The 21,501-nt window shown below is 46.2% G+C and overlaps 1 protein-coding gene across 2 annotated transcripts in view; it reads right to left on the reverse strand.

Moving 5' to 3' along the window:
• Positions 1–1,266: 1,266 nt before the first annotated feature.
• LOC141192465 (uncharacterized) overlaps positions 1,267–21,501 on the reverse strand; it is a 39,818-nt gene continuing 19,583 nt past the window's right edge. Inside the window, exons 2-3 of one of the 2 annotated variants that reach the window (XM_073662002.1) lie at positions 12,536–12,758; positions 1,267–2,686 (exon numbers count right to left, since the gene is read on the reverse strand). In XM_073662002.1, coding sequence (XP_073518103.1) covers positions 1,404–2,686; positions 12,536–12,566 — 1,314 coding nt within the window. In that variant the 5' untranslated portion in view covers positions 12,567–12,758 and the 3' untranslated portion in view covers positions 1,267–1,403. Of the gene's footprint in view, positions 2,687–12,100; positions 12,462–12,535; positions 12,759–21,501 lie in introns of those variants that run through there. The other variant, XM_073662001.1, reaches the window with a different exon arrangement.

Genomic DNA, 21,501 nt, shown 5'->3' on the forward strand with positions numbered 1-21,501 from the left:
TGGGGAGGGGCACACGGCAGGGATGCCCCCAGTCTCCCTTCCTTTCCGCGATGGCCATTGAACTTGTGGCCTGTATGTTGAGTGCTAGTCCGGATATTGTAGGCTTTAAATATGGTATCTTAGATGAACGAGTTTCACTCTATGCTGACGATTTACTGATATATATACAGGGTGGGCCTTTTATATGGATACACCTAAATTAAATGGGAATGGTTGGTGATATCAACCTCCTGTTTGTGGCACATTAGTATATGGGAGGGGGAAAACTTTTCCAGATGGTTGGTGACCATGGCGGCCATTTTGAATTCTGCCATTTTGGATCCAACTTTATTTTTTTCAATGGGAAGAGGGTCATGTGACACATCAAACTTATTGAGAATTTCATAAGAAAAACAATGGTGTGCTTGGTTTTAACATAACTTTATTCTTTCATGAATTTTTTACAAGTTTATGACCACTTATAAAATGTGTTCAAAGTGCTGCCCATTGTGTTGGAATGTCAATGCAACCCTCTTCTCCCACTCTTGACACACTGATAGCAACACCGCAGAAGAAATGCTGGCACAGGCTTCCAGTATCCGTTGTTTCAGATGCTGCATATTTTATTTCAAGCTAGGAAACATATTGCATCCAAATGGATTAACCCCTCACCTCCAGAAATGAGTGAACTCAAAAATAGGATAAATAATATCAGATTAGAAAAAGGGGTATATAAAAAACATAACTGAATGAATACATTTGAGAAAATATGGGGCTTAAGGTTGGATACACCTGGAATGCCATCAAGGGGGTTATTGTTGGAGAGACAATGACTTATAGGGGAAGGGGGGTATTGGCGAGGTCTAATGTTTCATTGTAATGTGTACTGGAATTCCTTAACATGTGGTATGGGTAATATAGCACACCTATATGTGTATAGGATTATAATGTTTATTACAACATTATGGTTATATAAAAGATTTCAAGAATGTGGAATGTTAATTGTAAGAAATAGTAACTGCAAGTTATCAGATGGTAATGGGCAAGCTGAAAGGATATAGAGGAGAGATGCATATATGTGATCCCTATGGTATGTTATTTTATTATTGTATGTACTGGTTTCTTGTTTTTTAAAAAAAATAAAAAAAAAACTAATGAAAAAAATCTCAAATGTATTGGATTAAAAAGAAAAAGATTAGGAAAAAGGCTTCTCCCCTGTGTGAGTTCTCTGGTGATTAACCAAAGCTGATTTCTGATTAAAACATTTCCCACATTCTGAACATGAAAAAGGCTTCTCCCCTGTCTGAGTTCTCTGGTGCTTAATCAAATCTGATTTCTGGTTACAACATTTCCCACATTTTGAACATGAAAAAGGCTTTTCCCCTGTGTGGGTTCTCTGGTGAATAACTAAAACCGATTTATTGTTAAAACATTTCCCACATTCTGAACATGAAAAAGGGCTTCTCCCCTGTGTGAGTTCTCTTGTGGCAATCAAGAATCATTTTACGATTAAAACATTTTCCACATTCTGAACATGAAAAAGGCTTCTCCCCTGTGTGGGTTCTCTGGTGATTAACCAAAGCTGATTTATGGTTAAAACATTTCCCACATTCTGAACATGAAAAAGGCTTCTCCCCTGTGTGAGTTCTCTGGTGCTTAATCAAATATGATTTCTGGTTACAACATTTCCCACATTCTGAACATGAAAAAGGTTTCTCCCCTGTGTGAGTTCTCTTGTGGCAATCAAGAGTCATTTTAAGATTAAAACATTTTCCACATTCTGAACATGAAAAAGGCTTCACCCCTGTGAGGGTTCTCTGGTGATTAACCAAAGCTGATTTCTGGCTAAAACATTTCCCACATTCTGAACATGAAAAAGGCTTCTCCCCTGTGTGAGTTCTCTTGTGGCTATCAAGAATCATTTTACGATTAAAATATTTTCCACATTCTGAACATGAAAAAGCCTTCTCCCCTGTGTGGGTTCTCTGGTGGCTAATAAATTCTGATTTCTGGTTAAAACATTTCTCACATTCTGAACATGAAAAACGCTTCTCCCCTGTGTGGGTTCTCTGGTGGTTAATCAAATTTGATTTCTGGTTACAACATTTCCCACATTCTGAACATGAAAAAGGCTTCTCCCCTGTGTGGGTTCTCTGGTGATTAACCAAAACCGATTTATTGTTAAAACATTTCCCACATTCTGAACAAGAAAAAGGCTTCTCCCCTGTGTGGGTTCTCTGGTGGTTAACCGAAACTGATTTATAGCTAAAACATTTCCCACATTCTGAACATGAAAAAGGCTTCTCCCCTGTGTGGGTTTTCTGGTGCTTCACAAAATCTGATTTCTGGTTAAAACATCTCCCACATTTGGAACAAAAAAATCTATTGTCCACTGTGTGAATTTTTTGATGTTTAAGAATAGAGTTTTCGAGGGTAAACCTATTTCCATTTTCTGAAAGTGAAAAAGTCTTCTTTGCTTTAGGAGCAGTTCGTTTTTTAATGCTTATTTTTTTATTTTGACTTTCCTTAGTAGTCTGTAATGAATCAGAAGACAGAACCTGTTTCAGAGGATCAGATGAAATATCTTTGCTGTGGAGGGATGATGGTATATCTGGAGTAATGATATTCACTTCAATTGTATCCTGTGGGATCTCAAGATAATCAGATTTAAAAATCTCCTGTCCCTCTGATCTCCTGGTACAGTCATCTGCCAAGAAAAAAAAACAATTATTAATTTTGAATAAAATATCCTTGAAATTTATATTTTTGAACATTTCTACTTAAAATGTCTGTAGAAATGACAAGTTATTGACAGAATAACAGTGAAACGTGAAAACCTCATAGGATGAACCAGTAGAGCGTGGTGTTCAACTGTTTGCTCATTCAGCCTCCAAAATATGGAATAAGACGCCATCAAAAAATGTTATGTAGGCGAAAATAATACCAATAAAAACTTCTACTCATCAATAACCCAATCCAGCAATATCCGCTCTCCCAAAGTCAAATCTCCCCCTCGCTTCTGAGTCTTGCGCCCAAACCACAATTATCATCCATGTATTTGGCATTACTATAGTGAGAAGAACCCACTTAATTTACGGTGTGTGTCTCCTGGAGCACAATCTGGGCACTATGTGTTGGGTATTAAAATAGTATATTTGCCATTTTCACTCTCCATTATCCACTGCATGCTAATTTCCAGAAGGTGCCTGTGGAGTCAAAATAGTCACTACTCCTATATATTAATTCACTGAGGGTTATAATTTCCAAAATGGAGTCACTTTATGGTTTTCTGCCATTTTGTCATATTAAGGTTTCTGTAAATGGTGTGTCCCATCTCCTCTGGGATCTGCTCCTGCGACGTCTGTTTCTGTGACGTCTGCTTCTGTCACCAGGAGCCACCTTAATCATTCTGCAGGTGGCACTGGTGATGAGGGACGTTAGAACCAGAAGCTCTGGGTGGCACAGAACTTGTCCAGCCACTACCATTAGGATGCCTGGGAGCTGTAGTACCATCCAGTCTGGCAGTATGGGTTGTGTGTGATGCAGATGGAGTAACCTCCTCCCTGCTTCAGCCAATTGGAAAGCACCGCACCCTACTAAAGCTGGAAGCATATTGCCGGGAGCTGCCAGATACAGCCTTGTTCTCCTCTGGTTCAGTCCTCTGTGCTCAGCTCCCGGCTTGTGGATTTGTTTCTTGTTGTGACCCCGGCCCGTTTACTGACTACTCTTGTGTCTTCTGATTTTGTATTTTCTCTGCCCTCCTGGTTCTGACCTGGCTACCGGACTATTCTTCTTGGGTTTAAAAGGTGATGAGCAAGGCAATCCCTGGGACCTGGAAAATGGAGTATATAGCGCCAAGTTTGTTTGTGGTAGCCATGTTTTGAGTTGCCAGGTGACCATGAACAGTGCCCCCAATACATTGTGTCTGCAATCTATTCCAGCAAGATCTGCCTTCAAATAGCTAAATGTTGCTCCTTCCCTTCTTAACCTGCCATGTGCCCAGACAGTAGTGTACAACCATATATAGGGCATTGTCACATTCAAGAGAAGTTGGAAAATAATTTGTAAGGTCCATTTGTTTCCTATTATCCTTTGTGAAGAATTCCAACACTTATCACCACATAAAGTGACAAATGTCAGATTTAAAAAATGGTAACAAAGAAAATGACGGCACTTCCACTACAAGAAATAGGTGTGAACAGGTGCTTACTAAGAGCAGCTACCTCCATATATAATGAACAAATAAAGTAGCACACTGTAACTCTGAGTATATAGATATGAAATATGAATAGCATAACCGCTGTAGAAAATAGAAATAAATGAAAAAAATTTTTGAAACATTTTTTTTAGCGCATGTAAATATGAATTATGGAAAATGAATAGCATTACTGCTGTAAATAAATGAGAAATTTTAGCGCATAAATTGGCCAATTCATGTGTACCTGACAGCCGCTGTAAGGCGTTTCCCGATGTCAGGACCTACCAATGTGAATACCTCTCTAAGAGACCTCCGTCTGCTTATGTGTGGGAAAGACAGATCCTGATGCATTTAAAACCACCTGCGGCATGGGGGTGGGGGTGGAGTGCTCAGTCAATGCTAAATCTAGTAACAAAGAAAATGACGGCACTTCCACTTCAAGAAATAGGTGTGAACAGGTGCTTACTAAGAGCAGCTACCTCCATATATAATGAACAAATACATTTTTTCATTTATTTCTATTTTCTACAGCGGTTATGCTATTCATATTTCATATCTATATACTCAGTGTTACAGTGTGCTACTTTATTTGTTCATTATATATGGAGGTAGCTGCTCTTAGTAAGCACCTGTTCACACCTATTTCTTGAAGTGGAAGTGCCATCATTTTCTTTGTTACTAGATTTAGCGTTGACTGAGCACTCCACCCCCACCCCCATGCCGCAGGTGGTTTTAAATGCATCAGGATCTGTCGTTCCCACACATAAGCAGACGGAGGTCTCTTAGAGAGGTATTCACATTGGTAGGTCCTGACATCGAGAAACGCCTTACCGCGGCTGTCAGGTACACATGAATTGGCCAATTTATGCGCTAAGATTTCTCATTTATTTACAGCAGTAATGCTATTCATTTTCCATAATTCATATTTACATGCGCTAAAAAAAAATTTCTAAAATTTTTTCATTTATTTCTATTTTCTACAGCGGTTATGCTATTCATATTTCATATTTCATATCTATATACTCAGAGTTACAGATTTAAAAAATGGGGCCTGATTGGGAACAGAAAACTGGCTGCAGGAAGAGGTTAAATCAGAGTATTTTGAGCACTAACTACTATAGTAAAAAGCAGTGACTATAAACAATAACACATCTACTGAAATGATCAAACTCAACAGTCTCCATCAGTAAAAAAAGAGTAACAAGTATGGGGCTCGGTGGTTCTTCGTAATCTAAACTATCGTAAGGGCCAATATTTTCTGTCAGATGACTTTCAAGAAGAAATATTAGACATTGAAGGAGAACTTTTTATAAATAGTGCAGAGCTGAGGTGTCTTAAATTTAGCCCTCGGGCATTGGGAAGACGTAATGGAGACCTTCTTTTAAAGACTACCAGGAAGTAGTGTTGTCCTCTTACTGGATAGATCTGGAGGAAATATACAGGGTGTAACGGGTCCGGGAGGCGGAACCTCTGAGCTACTATACAAGGGGGCGGCCCTTGTAAGGGAGCGGGTGGCAGTCTCTGGGTGAACGGACAGGGAGTTACGGCAAGTGATCAGGGCAGTCTCTGGGTAAGGGGTAGGTACGACCTGTGATGGCAGAGCCTCCGGGTAGGCTAGCAGGCAGATGGTAGATGTGTGCTCCCAGGTGAGCAAGCGAGAGTCTCTGGAATAGCAGGTGGTCACGGCACGTGACGGCGGAACCTCCGGGCTGGCAGGCAGGTAGGTAACGGAGAAGCGCTCCCAGGTGAGCGGGCAAGAGTCTCTGGAATAGCTGGTGGTCACCGCACGTGACAACGGGACCTCCGGGCTGGCAAGCAGGCAGGTAACGGAGATGCGCTCCCAGGTGAGCGGGCAAGAGTCTCTGAGATAGCTGGTGGTCACAGCACGTGACAACGGAGCCTCCGGGCTGGCAAGCAGGCAGGTAGCGGAGAAGCGCTCCCAGGTGAGCGGGCAAGCTGGTCCATAGACAGACTGACCGGAGTTGTAAGGCAGACCGTCGGACCTCAGGCAAGCAGGCAGGTAGCTGATGTGCGCTCCCAGGTGAGCGGACAAGTTGGTCCTTAGACAGACTGACCGGAGTTGTAAGGCAGACCGTCGGACCTCAGGCAGGCAGGCAGGTAACAAGTATTCAGGCAGGAATCAGGCAGGTAACTAGCAGGAAACTGGCAGGAAACTGGCAGGTAACTGGCAACGGGACCTGAGGGCTGAAGCACAGGTGAGACACAGGTGCAAACAACATTGCTCGGGCACCTCCATTTTGGAGGAGGTGCCTTATATATGATGAAGTCCTCCGGCCATTGGCCGGGGACTCCTTAGGACGGCGCGCGCGGCCCCTTTAAGAGGAGGGGAGCGCGCGCGCGCGCGCCCTAAGCACAGGGGCCGGGAAGGAGCGCGCGCTGAGAGCAGAGCGGGAGGAGGACGCCGGGAAGGAGCGCGCGCTGACAGCAGAGCGGGGAGAGGACGCCGGGCACGGAGCAGAGCGGTGAGGGGAGCAGCGTCCCTGCCTAGCAGAGGGCAGGGACGCCAGCGCTACAGTACCCCCCCCTTTAGGCCCCCCCTTTTTTAGGCCAGACAGAAATTTAGCTAGGATGAGAGGGGCATGGATGTTCTCCCGGGGCTCCCACGTTCTCTCCTCAGGACCAAACCCCTTCCAATCTACCAGAAAAAAGGTCTTTCCTCTTACCCTTTTGGTGGCAAGAATGTTCTCTACCTCAAACTCGTCCTCAGCAGAAACCGGAGCAGGAGGCGTACCTGTAGACTTGGAAAAAGAGTTAAGCACCACAGGTTTGAGGAGAGACACATGGAAGGAGTTAGGGATCCGTAAGTTGGCCGGGAGTTTCAATTTATAGGCCACCGGGTTGATCTGACTGATGACCTCCAGTGGGCCAATGAACCGAGGCCCTAACTTATAGGAAGGGATCTTGAGCCGGACATATTTGGACGAGAGCCAGACTTTATCCCCAGGGCGGAATTGAGGAGGGTCCAGACGTTTTTTGTCAGCGTGTCTTTTCATACGCTCGGATGACAGAAGGAGTGCGGACCGGGTACTCTCCCATATGGAGGAAAATTTGTTAACAAGAGATTCCGCAGCCGGATTGTCCGCCGAGGTGGAGACGGGAAACGGGATCCGAGGATGCTGACCGTAGACTACAAAAAACGGGGATTTGGAGGAAGACTCGCTCTCGTGATTGTTGTACGAGAATTCGGCCCATGGCAGGAGATCCACCCAGTCAGAATGGTGGGCATTAACGAAGTGCCGAAGGTAACTGGTCAGGTTCTGATTGATCCGCTCCACTTGACCATTAGACTGTGGGTGGTAAGCGGAGGAGAAGTCCAGGGTGACGTCCAGCAATTTACAAGTGGCTCTCCAGAAACGGGAAGTGAACTGTACCCCACGATCCGACACGATGTGACGGGGCAGGCCATGAAGACGGAAGATGTGGCGGATAAAGTCTTTAGCCAGCTCGGGTGCAGACGGAAGACCTGGCAGTGGAATGAAGTGAGCCATCTTGGAGAAGCGGTCAGCGACCACCCAAATGACCGTACAACCGGCAGAGACGGGTAGATCAGTAATGAAGTCCATCGCTATATGCTGCCAGGGGGCAGCAGGTACTGGCAGAGGTAGGAGGCGGCCGGCCGGCAGGTGTCTCGGAACTTTGTTGCGGGCGCAGGACACACAGGCAGAAACAAAGTCTATTACATCCTTGTGCAGGTTAGGCCACCAGTAGTGCCGGGTAATAAGCTGGAGGGTCTTTTTCTGACCGGCGTGGCCAGCTAGTTTAGACGAATGACCCCAGTGTAGGATCTTCTCCCGATCAGGTACTGGTACGAACGTCTTACCAGGAGGAAGACGATTTAGACTCACGGGAGCCACCTGCATTACTCTGGCGGGATCGATGATATGTTTCGGATCCTCCTCGAGATCAGACACCAGAAAGGACCGAGACAAGGCGTCCGCCTTGACGTTTTTGTCAGCCGGGCGAAAATGAAGGACAAAATCAAAACGAGCAAAAAACAAGGACCACCGGGCTTGGCGCGGGTTAAGTCTCTGGGCATGCTGGAGGTAAGCCAAGTTCTTGTGGTCAGTGTAAATTATTACCGGGTGAAGAGCCCCCTCGAGCAGGTAACGCCACTCCTCCAATGCCAGTTTGATGGCCAATAACTCTCGGTCTCCTATGGAATAGTTGCGCTCAGAGGAGGAGAAGAGTTTAGAGAAGAAGCCACAAGTTACCATCCTCCCGGAAGATGATTTTTGAGTAAGTACCGCTCCGGCTCCAGAGGAGGAGGCGTCAACTTCCAGGAAGAACTGTTTGTTGCCATCTGGGCGATGCAGCACCGGGGCGGAAGAGAAGGCCTGTTTAAGGGAAAGAAAGGCCTCCTCTGCTTCGGGTGGCCACTCTTTGGGATTAGTACCTTTACGGGTGAGCGCAGAAATTGGGGCCGTCCGGGAAGAGAAGTGTGGTATGAAGAGGCGGTAGTAGTTGGCGAAGCCCAGGAATCGCTGAATGGCCTTCAACCCCTCCGGTCGGGGCCATTTCTCGATGGCAGACAGTTTCTCAGGATCCATTTGTAGGCCGGTCTGAGAGATAATGTAGCCCAGAAACGGAAGCGAGGTCTGCTCAAAGAGGCACTTCTCAAATTTAGCGTAGAGATGGTTCTGCCTTAGCCTGAGCAGGACCTGAAGAACGTCCCTCCGGTGAGTCTGGAGATCCGGAGAGAAGACCAAGATGTCGTCCAGGTACACCACTACGCAGGAGTAGAGAAGGTCCCGGAAGATGTCATTGACCAACTCTTGAAAGACGGCAGGAGCGTTACAGAGACCAAAGGGCATTACCAGGTATTCATAGTGGCCGTCCCGAGTGTTGAATGCCGTCTTCCATTCATCCCCCTGACGAATACGAACCAGGTTGTACGCCCCACGAAGGTCCAGTTTGGTGAAGATCCTAGCCCCCCTCAGGCGATCAAATAATTCTGGAATGAGCGGAAGGGGGTACTTATTCTTCACCGTGATCAGGTTTAGGCCTCTATAGTCTATACAGGGACGGAGAGAGCCGTCCTTCTTTTTGACGAAAAAGAAGCCTGCTCCCGCCGGGGAGGTAGATTTCCGGATGAATCCTCTGGCCAGATTCTCCTCAATATATTCGGACATTGACCGGGTCTCAGCAGCGGATAAAGGATAGATACGCCCACGGGGAGGAGTAGTACCGGGTAGCAGATCGATGGGACAGTCGTATGGTCTATGTGGTGGTAATGTCTCTGCCTCCTTTTTATTAAAGACATCTGCATAAGACCAATAAGGAATCGGAAGTCCAGGTAGATTAGCTGGGGTAGGAGAGGGACGGACGGGATGGACGGGAACCAGGCAGGTTTTATGACAGTCTTGTCCCCAGCGAAGGACCTCTCCGGTTTGCCAGTCTAGCACGGGTGCATGTCTCTGGAGCCAGGGCAGACCTAGCAAGAGGGCGTGAGAGAGTCCAGGCAGAACATGAAAGGAGATACTTTCAGAATGCAGCATTCCCACCTGCAGGGTAATGGATTCGGTGATGAGTTGAATGGGGCGAGGTAAGAGGCCCCCATCCACGGCAGCGACAGACAAGGGTACAGCCAGAGGTTTGGTGGGGATGCGGTATTTCTCAACCAGGGACTGTGAAATAAGGTTCCCGGCTGCTCCAGAGTCAAGTTGGGCTAGTTCGAAATAACGGCTCTCCCCGTAGATGATCGAAACTGACAACAGCAGGGATGGAGAGGATTTATTCTTGTCTAGGTGGACCTCTCTGAGCGAACCTAGACACAGGCGTTTCCCGACCTCTCCGGGCAGGCACGGATCCGGTGCTCCTTACTGCCACAGTAGAAGCAGCTCCCCTCGGCACGGCGTGAGTCCTGACGGGTTTTGACCATCTTGGTCTGGTCGACCTGCATAGGCTCAGGAGAGTGTACCTGGGGAGAGATGGAGGGAATGACGGGTTTCTGGAAAGTAGGAGCTAAACGTGGAATCCTTCTCTCACGGGTGACCTCTTTGGCACGCTCCTGGAACCGTAGGTCAATCCGGGTGGCAAGGGTTATTAGATCATCGAGAGAGGTAGGAATGTCCCGACCAGCAAGTTCATCTTTAATACGACCGGACAGACCCTCCCAGAAGACGGATACCAGAGCGTCGTTATCCCAGGCCAGCTCCGAGGCAAGGGTGCGGAACCGTATGGCATATTGGCCCACGGTGAGACCCTCCTGACGGAGGCGTAGCAGAGAGGATGCGGATGAGGTCTTCCGTCCGGGTTCGTCGAAGACTTTCCGGAAAGCCGAGAGAAAAGCAGGCAAGTTGGACACCAGGGGGTCTCCTCTCTCCCATAGAGGATTTAGCCAGGCCAGGGCCTCCCCGGTGAGATGGGACATGATAAAGGCAATTTTGGCCCGGTCGGAATTAAACTGATGGGACAAAAGTTCAAAGTGCAGGGTGCACTGATTTATGAAGCCCCGAGCCTGGACGGGGTCGCCTCCGAAGCGAGGAGGTGCAGAGAGCCGGGGTCCGGGGTAGGATACCATAGTATTAGTGGGCAGCGGAGCTGCCGGATTGCAAGATATGGCACTGGCGGAGGTTGTTGGTGGATCAGACAGAGTGTTCAGGCGAGTATTAACATTCCGCAGGTGACCCAGGATGGCCTCCTGTTGGGACCTCTGACGGGACAGTTCAAGACAGAGGTCCGAGAGCGAGGGAGCTTGGGTGCCACCGGGTTCCATGGCCCGAGCAAACTGTAACGGGTCCGGGAGGCGGAACCTCTGAGCTACTATACAAGGGGGCGGCCCTTGTAAGGGAGCGGGTGGCAGTCTCTGGGTGAACGGACAGGGAGTTACGGCAAGTGATCAGGGCAGTCTCTGGGTAAGGGGTAGGTACGACCTGTGATGGCAGAGCCTCCGGGTAGGCTAGCAGGCAGATGGTAGATGTGTGCTCCCAGGTGAGCAAGCGAGAGTCTCTGGAATAGCAGGTGGTCACGGCACGTGACGGCGGAACCTCCGGGCTGGCAGGCAGGTAGGTAACGGAGAAGCGCTCCCAGGTGAGCGGGCAAGAGTCTCTGGAATAGCTGGTGGTCACCGCACGTGACAACGGGACCTCCGGGCTGGCAAGCAGGCAGGTAACGGAGATGCGCTCCCAGGTGAGCGGGCAAGAGTCTCTGAGATAGCTGGTGGTCACAGCACGTGACAACGGAGCCTCCGGGCTGGCAAGCAGGCAGGTAGCGGAGAAGCGCTCCCAGGTGAGCGGGCAAGCTGGTCCATAGACAGACTGACCGGAGTTGTAAGGCAGACCGTCGGACCTCAGGCAAGCAGGCAGGTAGCTGATGTGCGCTCCCAGGTGAGCGGACAAGTTGGTCCTTAGACAGACTGACCGGAGTTGTAAGGCAGACCGTCGGACCTCAGGCAGGCAGGCAGGTAACAAGTATTCAGGCAGGAATCAGGCAGGTAACTAGCAGGAAACTGGCAGGAAACTGGCAGGAAACTGGCAGGTAACTGGCAACAGGACCTGAGGGCTGAAGCACAGGTGAGACACAGGTGCAAACAACATTGCTCGGGCACCTCCATTTTGGAGGAGGTGCCTTATATATGATGAAGTCCTCCGGCCATTGGCCGGGGACTCCTTAGGACGGCGCGCGCGGCCCCTTTAAGAGGAGGGGAGCGCGCGCGCGCCCTAAGCACAGGGGCCGGGAAGGAGCGCGCGCTGAGAGCAGAGCGGGAGGAGGACGCCGGGAAGGAGCGCGCGCTGACAGCAGAGCGGGGAGAGGACGCCGGGCACGGAGCAGAGCGGTGAGGGGAGCAGCGTCCCTGCCTAGCAGAGGGCAGGGACGCCAGCGCTACACAGGGACTGAATTCATTTTTTACACATAATTAGATAAGATAATTATAGGCTGTGTGTATTTAGTCCTGTCTATTACCTGGTGATGTGAGGGGCTGGGGAACCTCCATCATGACGTTCTTGTACAGATCTTTGTGTCCTTCTAAATACTCCCACTCCTCCATGGAGAAATAGACAGCGACATCCTGACACCTTATAGGAACCTGACACATACAATGATACCGTCATCCCCTCGATCCCTTCATAGCATTACTGTATAATGTCCCAGCAGTGTCACCTCTCCAGTCAGCAGCTCAATCATCTTGTAGGTGAGTTCTAGTATCTTCTGGTCATTGATGTCCTTATGTATCAGGGGGTGAGATGGAGGTCCTGTGATTGGGCTCAGGGGTCTTCCCCATCCCTCAGACACAGGGTCCTGACAGCGCCCACTAGAGGTCTTCTTCACTACTGTGTAATCCTGGTTATGGAGAGACACATTAATAAATCTCACTACAGACATTTCCAGAGTCCTCACCTCTCCAGTTCTGTCCATCTGTTATTCCCATAGATAAGAATGATGTAATGTGACGTCATCAGAATCTCTCACCTCTCCAGTAAGCCGGAAGAGGATCTCTAGGGTGAGGTGCAATATCCTCTCCACCATCTTGTCTCTGTCCATATCCATCCTTGATAGGTGATTCAGAAAAATTCTCTTAATATAGAAGATCTTCACTGAGAGAATCCGATATTGTAGAGACCTGAATGAGAAGAAGATGAGCCGATGTAACATCATAAAGATCCTGTGTAATAATACAATTACTGGAGACAATAAGGGAAATATATCAGAAGATGTGTAGATGTTGTACAATAAGGGAAATATATCAGAAGATGTGTAGATGTTGTATTCTCTAGTCTTTTATGGACTGGAACACAGGTTGAATTGATGACTTAGACATCTCCTCCATACTTCCAATCACTGGCTAAGTTGACCACTGCTTCAGTAAGAATCACCCAGAAACCCAAGCAGCAATGGTATTTTTATTATTTTACAACATTCTGCTTTTGTCCCTGACGTACTAATAAAACCTATATATTTTAGGCCACAGACAACAAGCAGTTTCTTCCTTGGAGTCTGCAGCTGAATACGTGTCTTATAGACTCATCTTCCATAAAGCTAATTCTCGTCATATACATTACACATGGCATGAGAAATAACAACTTCATGATGAGGACGACATCTTCATCTTCTAATACGGCTCTAGAAACAAATTTGGCCAGAGTCCGTCGCTGACCTCATCATCACTGACTGTCCACATGAATGTTTCCCGTCTTTCCCAGGTTGTAATCTTTTATCACGTTAGATCTCATTTATAAGAGCTTGTTTGTAAGAACACAGACAGGAGTTATTTGATGCTAATGTCTCCATGTACAGTGTTTTTTTTCCTGGATATTATGTTTCTTTTAGCATTTTCCTGTAGGCTTCCATATATTACATGAAAAACACCAAAAAAAGAAAACCAAGTGTTAAAACATAAAATAAAATTGGGGTTGGCGGCACTGTGGGATCATTATACTGTATGTGGGGGGGATGGTGGTATTGTGAGAACATTATACTGTATGTGGGGGGGTTATTGTGGGAACATTATACTGTATGTGGGAAGATTGCGGTACTGTGGGAACATTATACTGTATGTGGGAAGATGGCGGTACTGTGGGAACATTATACTGTATGTGGGAAGATTGCGGTACTGTGGGAACATTATACTGTATGTGGGAAGATGGCGGTACTGTGGGAACATTATACCACTGTATGTGGGAAGATTGCGGTACTGTGGGAACATTATACTGTATGTGGGAAGATGGCGGTACTGTGACAACATTATACTGTATGTGGTTAGATGGCGGTACTGTGGGAATATTATACTGTATGTGGGAAGATGGCGGTACTGTGAGAACATTATACTGTATGTGGGTAGATGGCGGTACTGTGGGAACATTATACTGTATGTGGGAAGATTGCGGTTCTGTGGGAACATTATAGTGTATGTGGGAAGATGGCGGTACTGTGGGAACATTATACTGTATGTGGGAAGATGGCGGTACTGTGAGAACATTATACTGTATGTGGGAAGATGGCGGTACTGTGGGAACATTATACTGTATGTGGGAAGACGGCGGTACTGTGGGAACATTATACTGTATGTGGGAAGATGGCGGTACTGTGAGAACATTATACTGTATGTGGGAAGATGGCGGTACTGTGGGAACATTATACTGTATGTGGGAAGATGGCGGTACTGTGGGAACATTATACTGTATGTGGGAAGATGGCGGTACTGTGGGAACATTATACTGTATGTGGGAAAATGGCGGTACTGTGATAACATTATACTGTATGTGGGAAGATGGCGGTACTGTGACAACATTATACTGTATGTGGGAAGATGGCGGTACTGTGGGAACATTATACTGTATGTGGGAAGATGGCGGTACTGTGAGAACATTATACTGTATGTGGGAAGATTGCGGTACTGTGACAACATTATACTGTATGTGGGAAGATTGCGGTACTGTGGGAACATTATACTGTATGTGGGAAGATGGCGGTACTGTGAGAACATTATACTGTATGTGGGTAGATGGCGGTACTGTGGGAACATTATACTGTATGTGGGAAGACGGCGGTACTGTGAGAACATTATACTGTATGTGGGAAGATGGCGGTACTGTGGGAACATTATACTGTATGTGGGTAGATGGCGGTACTGTGAGAACATTATATTGTATGTGGGTAGATGGCGGTACTGTGGGAACATTATACTGTATGTGGGAAGATGGCGGTACTGTGAGAACATTATACTGTATGTGGGTAGATGGCGGTACTGTGGGAACATTATACTGTATGTGGGAAGATGGCGGTACTGTGGGAACATTATACTGTATGTGGGTAGATGGCGGTACTGTGGGAACATTATACTGTATGTGGGAAGATGGCGGTACTGTGGGAACATTATACTGTATGTGGGAAGATGGCGGTACTGTGGGAACATTATAGTGTATGTGGGTAGATGGCGGTACTGTGGGAACATTATAATGTATGTGGGTAGATGGCGGTACTGTGGGAACATTATACTGTATGTGGGTAGATGGCGGTACTGTGGGAACATTATAGTGTATGTGGGAAGATGGCGGTACTGTGGGAACATTATACTGTATGTGGGAAGATGGCGGTACTGTGGGAACATTATAGTGTATGTGGGTAGATGGCGGTACTGTGGGAACATTATAGTGTATGTGGGTAGATGGCGGTACTGTGAGAACATTATACTGTATGTGGGTAGATGGCGGTACTGTGGGAATATTATACTGTATGTGGGAAGATGGCGGTACTGTGAGAACATTATACTGTATGTGGGTAGATGGCGGTACTGTGGGAATATTATACTGTATGTGGGAAGATGGCGGAACTGTGAGAACATTATACTGTATGTGGGAAGATGGCGGTACTGTGGGAACATTATACTGTATGTGGGAAGATGGCGGTACTGTGGGAACATTATAGTGTATGTGGGAAGATGGCGGTACTGTGAGAACATTATACTGTATGTGGGTAGATGGCGGTACTGTGGGAATATTATACTGTATGTGGGGGGATGGCGGTACTGTGGGAACATTATAGTGTATGTGGGTAGATGGCGGTACTGTGAGAACATTATACTGTATGTGGGTAGATGGCGGTACTGTGGGAATATTATACTGTATGTGGGAAGATGGCGGAACTGTGAGAACATTATACTGTATGTGGGAAGATGGCGGTACTGTGGGAACATTATACTGTATGTGGGAAGATGGCGGTACTGTGGGAACATTATAGTGTATGTGGGTAGATGGCGGTACTGTGAGAACATTATACTGTATGTGGGTAGATGGCGGTACTGTGGGAATATTATACTGTATGTGGGAAGATGGCGGAACTGTGAGAACATTATACTGTATGTGGGAAGATGGCGGTACTGTGGGAACATTATACTGTATGTGGGAAGATGGCGGTACTGTGAGAACATTATACAGTGTGGGGAAATAGAGGTACTATGAGAGCATTATATTGAGAGGCTTAATGACTGCAGTCGCTCCTGTGACCGGGCCCAGCGAACACCAACCCCTGCTGCAGCTGGATGTGTGTTCTCGGACTGACATTCACCTTAGTGCCACAATACACGCTGCCGACCAATCAGAGGCCAGCAGCTGACATCGGCATGTACGTCATTAGGGGCGCATGGAAGTAACATCATCCTCTCCTGTCGCTTCCAGCTGAAGTCAGCGGCAGCTCCAGAAAAAGACACCGCGCGGTGAGGGAGCGGAGAGAAGGCGAGTATAATGTTTTGGTATTTTTTAAATCAGCGAGTACACGGTGCCCTTGGCCATAATACTACATGTAAGAGTGTGGGCTGTGCATTACACTACATGTACGGACTATGGGCTGTGCATTATACTACATGTACGGACTATGGGCTGTGCATTATACTACATGTACGGACTATGGGCTGTGCATTATACTACATGTACGGACTATGGGCTGTGCATTATACTACATGTACGGACTATGGGCTGTGCATTATACTACATGTAAGAGGATGGGCTGTGCATTATACTACATGTATGGACTATGAGCTGTGCATTATACTACATGTACGGACTATGGGCTGTGCATTATACTACATGTACGGACTATGGGCTGTGCATTAGACTACATGTACGGACTATGGGCTGTGCATTACACTACATGTACGGACTATGGGCTGTGCATTATACTACATGTACGGACTATGGGCTGTGCATTATACTACATGTACGGACTATGGGCTGCGCATTATACTACATGTACGGACTATGGGCTGCGCATTATACTACATGTACGGACTATGGGCTGCGCATTATACTACATGTACGGACTATGGGCTGTGCATTATACTACATGTAAGAGGATGGGCTGTGCATTATACTACATGTATGAGTATGGGCTGTGCATTATACTACATGGATGACTATGGGCTGTGCATTACACTACATGTACGGACTATGGGCTGTGCATTATACTACATGTAAGAGGATGGGCTGTGCATTATACTACATGTACGGACTATGGGCTGTGCATTATACTACATGTACGGACTATGGGCTGTGCATTATACTACATGTACGGACTATGGGCTGTGCATTATACTACATGTAAGAGGATGGGCTGTGCATTATACTACATGTATGAGTATGGGCTGTGCATTATACTACATGTATGGACTATGAGCTGTGCATTACACTACATGTACGGACTATGGGCTGTGCATTATACTACATGTACGGACTATGGGCTGTGCATTATACTACATGTAAGAGGATGGGCTGTGCATTATACTACATGTACGGACTATGGGCTGTGCATTATACTACATGTACGGACTATGGGCTGTGCATTATACTACATGTACGGACTATGGGCTGTGCATTATACTACATGTAAGAGGATGGGCTGTGCATTATACTACATGTATGAGTATGGGCTGTGCATTATACTACATGGATGACTATGGGCTGTGCATTACACTACATGTACGGACTATGCATTACGCTACATGTACGGACTATGGGCTGTGCATTATACTACATGTACGGACTATGCATTACGCTACATGTACGGACTATGGGCTGTGCATTATACTACATGGATGACTATGGGCTGTGCATTATACTACATGGATGACTATGGGCTGTGCATTATACTACATGGATGACTATGGGCTGTGCATTATACTACATGTAAGAGTATGGGCTGTGCATTATACTACATGTATGGACTATGGGCTGTGTATTATACTACATGTACGGACTATGGGCTGTGCATTATACTACATGCATGACTATGGGCTGTGCATTATACTACATGGATGACTATGGGCTGTGCATTACACTACATGTACGGACTATGGGCTGCGCATTATACTACATGTAAGAGTATGGGCAGTGCATTATACTACATGTATGGACTATGGGCTGTGTATTATACTACATGTACGGACTATGGGCTGTGCATTATACTACATGTACGGACTATGGGCTGTGCATTATACTACATGCATGACTATGGGCTGTGCATTATACTACATGCATGACTATGGGCTGCGCATTATACTACATGTAAGAGTATGGGCTGTGCATTATACTACATGTAAGAGTATGGGCTGTGCATTATACTACATGTATGGACTATGGGCTGTGTATTATACTACATGTACGGACTATGGGCTGTGCATTATACTACATGTACGGACTATGGGCTGTGCATTATACTACATGTACGGACTATGGGCTGCGCATTATACTACATGTACGGACTATGGGCTGCGCATTATACTACATGTACGGACTATGGGCTGCGCATTATACTACATGTACGGACTATGGGCTGTGCATTATACTACATGTACGGACTATGGGCTGTGCATTATACTACATGTACGGACTATGGGCTGTGCATTATACTACATGTACGGACTATGGGCTGTGCATTATACTACATGTACGGACTATGGGCTGTGCATTATACTACATGTACGGACTATGGGCTGCGCATTATACTACATGGATGACTATGGGCTGTGCATTATACTACATGTACGGACTATGGGCTGCGCATTATACTACATGGATGACTATGGGCTGTGCATTATACTACATGGATGACTATGGGCTGTGCATTATACTACATGTACGGACTATGGGCTGTGCATTATACTACATGCACGACTATGGGCTGTGCATTATACTACATGTACGACTATGGGCTGTGCATTACACTACATGTACGGACTATGGGCTGCGCATTATACTACATGTACGGACTATGGGCTGTGCATTATACTACATGTACGGACTATGGGCTGTGCATTATACTACATGTACGGACTATGGGCTGCGCATTATACTACATGTACGGACTATGGGCTGCGCATTATACTACATGGATGACTATGGGCTGTGCATTATACTACATGTACGGACTATGGGCTGCGCATTATACTACATGGATGACTATGGGCTGTGCATTATACTACATGGATGACTATGGGCTGTGCATTATACTACATGTACGGACTATGGGCTGTGCATTATACTACATGCACGACTATGGGCTGTGCATTATACTACATGTACGACTATGGGCTGTGCATTACACTACATGTATGGACTATGGGCTGTGCATTATACTACATGTGTGGACTATGGGCTGTGCATTACACTACATGTACGGACTATGGGCTGTGCATTACGCTACATGTACGGACTATGGGCTGTGCATTACACTACATGTACGGACTATGGGCTGTGCGTTATACTAGATGTATGGACTATGGGCTGTGCATTATACTACATGTACGGACTATGGGCTGTGCATTATACTACATGTAACAGTATGGGCTGTGCATTATACTACATGTAAGAGGATGGGCTGTGCATTATACTACATGTACGGACTATGGGCTGTGCATTATACTACATGTAAGAGGATGGGCTGTGCATTATACTACATGTACGGACTATGGGCTGTGCATTACACTACATGTACGGACTATGGGCTGTGCATTATACTACATGTACGGACTATGGGCTGCACATTACGCTACATGTACGGACTATGGGCTGCACATTACGCTACATGTACGGACTATGGGCTGTGCATTATACTACATGTACGAACTATGGGCTGTGCATTACACTACATGTACGGACTATGGGCTGTGCATTATACTACATGTACGGACTATGGGCTGTGCATTATACTACATGTAACAGTATGGGCTGTGCATTATACTACATGTAAGAGGATGGGCTGTGCATTATACTACATGTACGGACTATGGGCTGTGCATTATACTACATGTTCGGACTATGGGCTGTGCATTATACTACATGTATGGACTATGGGCTGTGCATTATACTACATGTACGGACTATGGGCTGTGCATTATACTACATGTAACAGTATGGGCTGTGCATTATACTACATGTAAGAGGATGGGCTGTGCATTATACTACATGTACGGACTATGGGCTGTGCATTATACTACATGTACGGACTATGGGCTGGGCATTATACTACATGTACGGACTATGGGCTGTGCATTACACTACATGTGCGGACTATGGGCTGTGCATTACGCTACATGTACGGACTATGGGCTGTGCATTATACTACATGTACGGACTATGGGCTGTGCATTATACTACATGGATGACTATGGGCTGTGCATTATACTACATGGATGACTATGGGCTGTGCATTATACTACATGTACGGACTATGGGCTGTGCATTATACTACATGTACGGACTATGGGCTGCGCATTACACTACATGTACGGACTATGGGCTGTGCATTACACTACATGTACGGACTATGGGCTGTGCATTACACTACATGTACGGACTATGGGCTGTGCATTACACTACATGTACGGACTATGGGCTGTGCATTACACTACATGTACGGACTATGGGCTGTGCATTATACTACATGTACGGACTATGGGCTGTGCATTACACTACATGTACGGACTATGGGCTGTGCATTACACTACATGTACGGACTATGGGCTGTGCATTACACTACATGTACGGACTATGGGCTGTGCATTATACTACATGGATGACTATGGGCTGTGCATTACACTACATGTACGGACTATGGGCTGTGCATTATACTACATGTATGGACTATGGGCTGTGCATTATACTACATGTACGGACTATGGGCTGTGCATTACACTACATGTACGGACTATGGGCTGCGCATTACACTACATGTACGGACTATGGGCTGTGCATTATACTACATGTATGGACTATGGGCTGTGCATTATACTACAAGTACGGACTATGGGCTGTGCATTATACTACATGTACGGACTATGGGCTGCACATTATACTACATGTACGGACCATGGGCTGTGCATTATACTACATGTACGGACCATGGGCTGTGCATTATACTACATGTACGGACCATGGGCTGTGCATTATACTACATGTACGGACTATGGGCTGTGCATTATACTACATGTACAGACCATGGGCTGTGCATTATACTACATGTACGGACCATGGGCTGTGCATTACACTGTGTTCCAAATTATTATGCAAATAATATTTTCTCAGATTTTCCCAAATTACCTATATGAATTGCAGTCATTGTAATTTTCCAGTCAAATAACTATTAGAGTACAATTGAAAGGTTTTTGTACAAACTGCCTATGATAACAGTATATTTAAAAAAAAAAAAAAAAACTCAAACTGCACTCAAAATGCATGTTCCAAATTATTATGCACAGCAGAGTTTTCAACCTTTTCATTTTAATAAAGAACAAAAAAATGGTCATTTTTGAAATTATAAGCATTGGCAGGTTATTACAAACTGAAATCAAACAGTTTTCAACTCAAAACTTTATT

This window comes from Phyllobates terribilis, unplaced genomic scaffold, assembly GCF_046119375.1.
Source record: "Phyllobates terribilis strain yellow unplaced genomic scaffold, ASM4611937v1 Scaffold_61__1_contigs__length_8056638, whole genome shotgun sequence".
NCBI lineage: Eukaryota > Metazoa > Chordata > Amphibia > Anura > Dendrobatidae > Phyllobates > Phyllobates terribilis.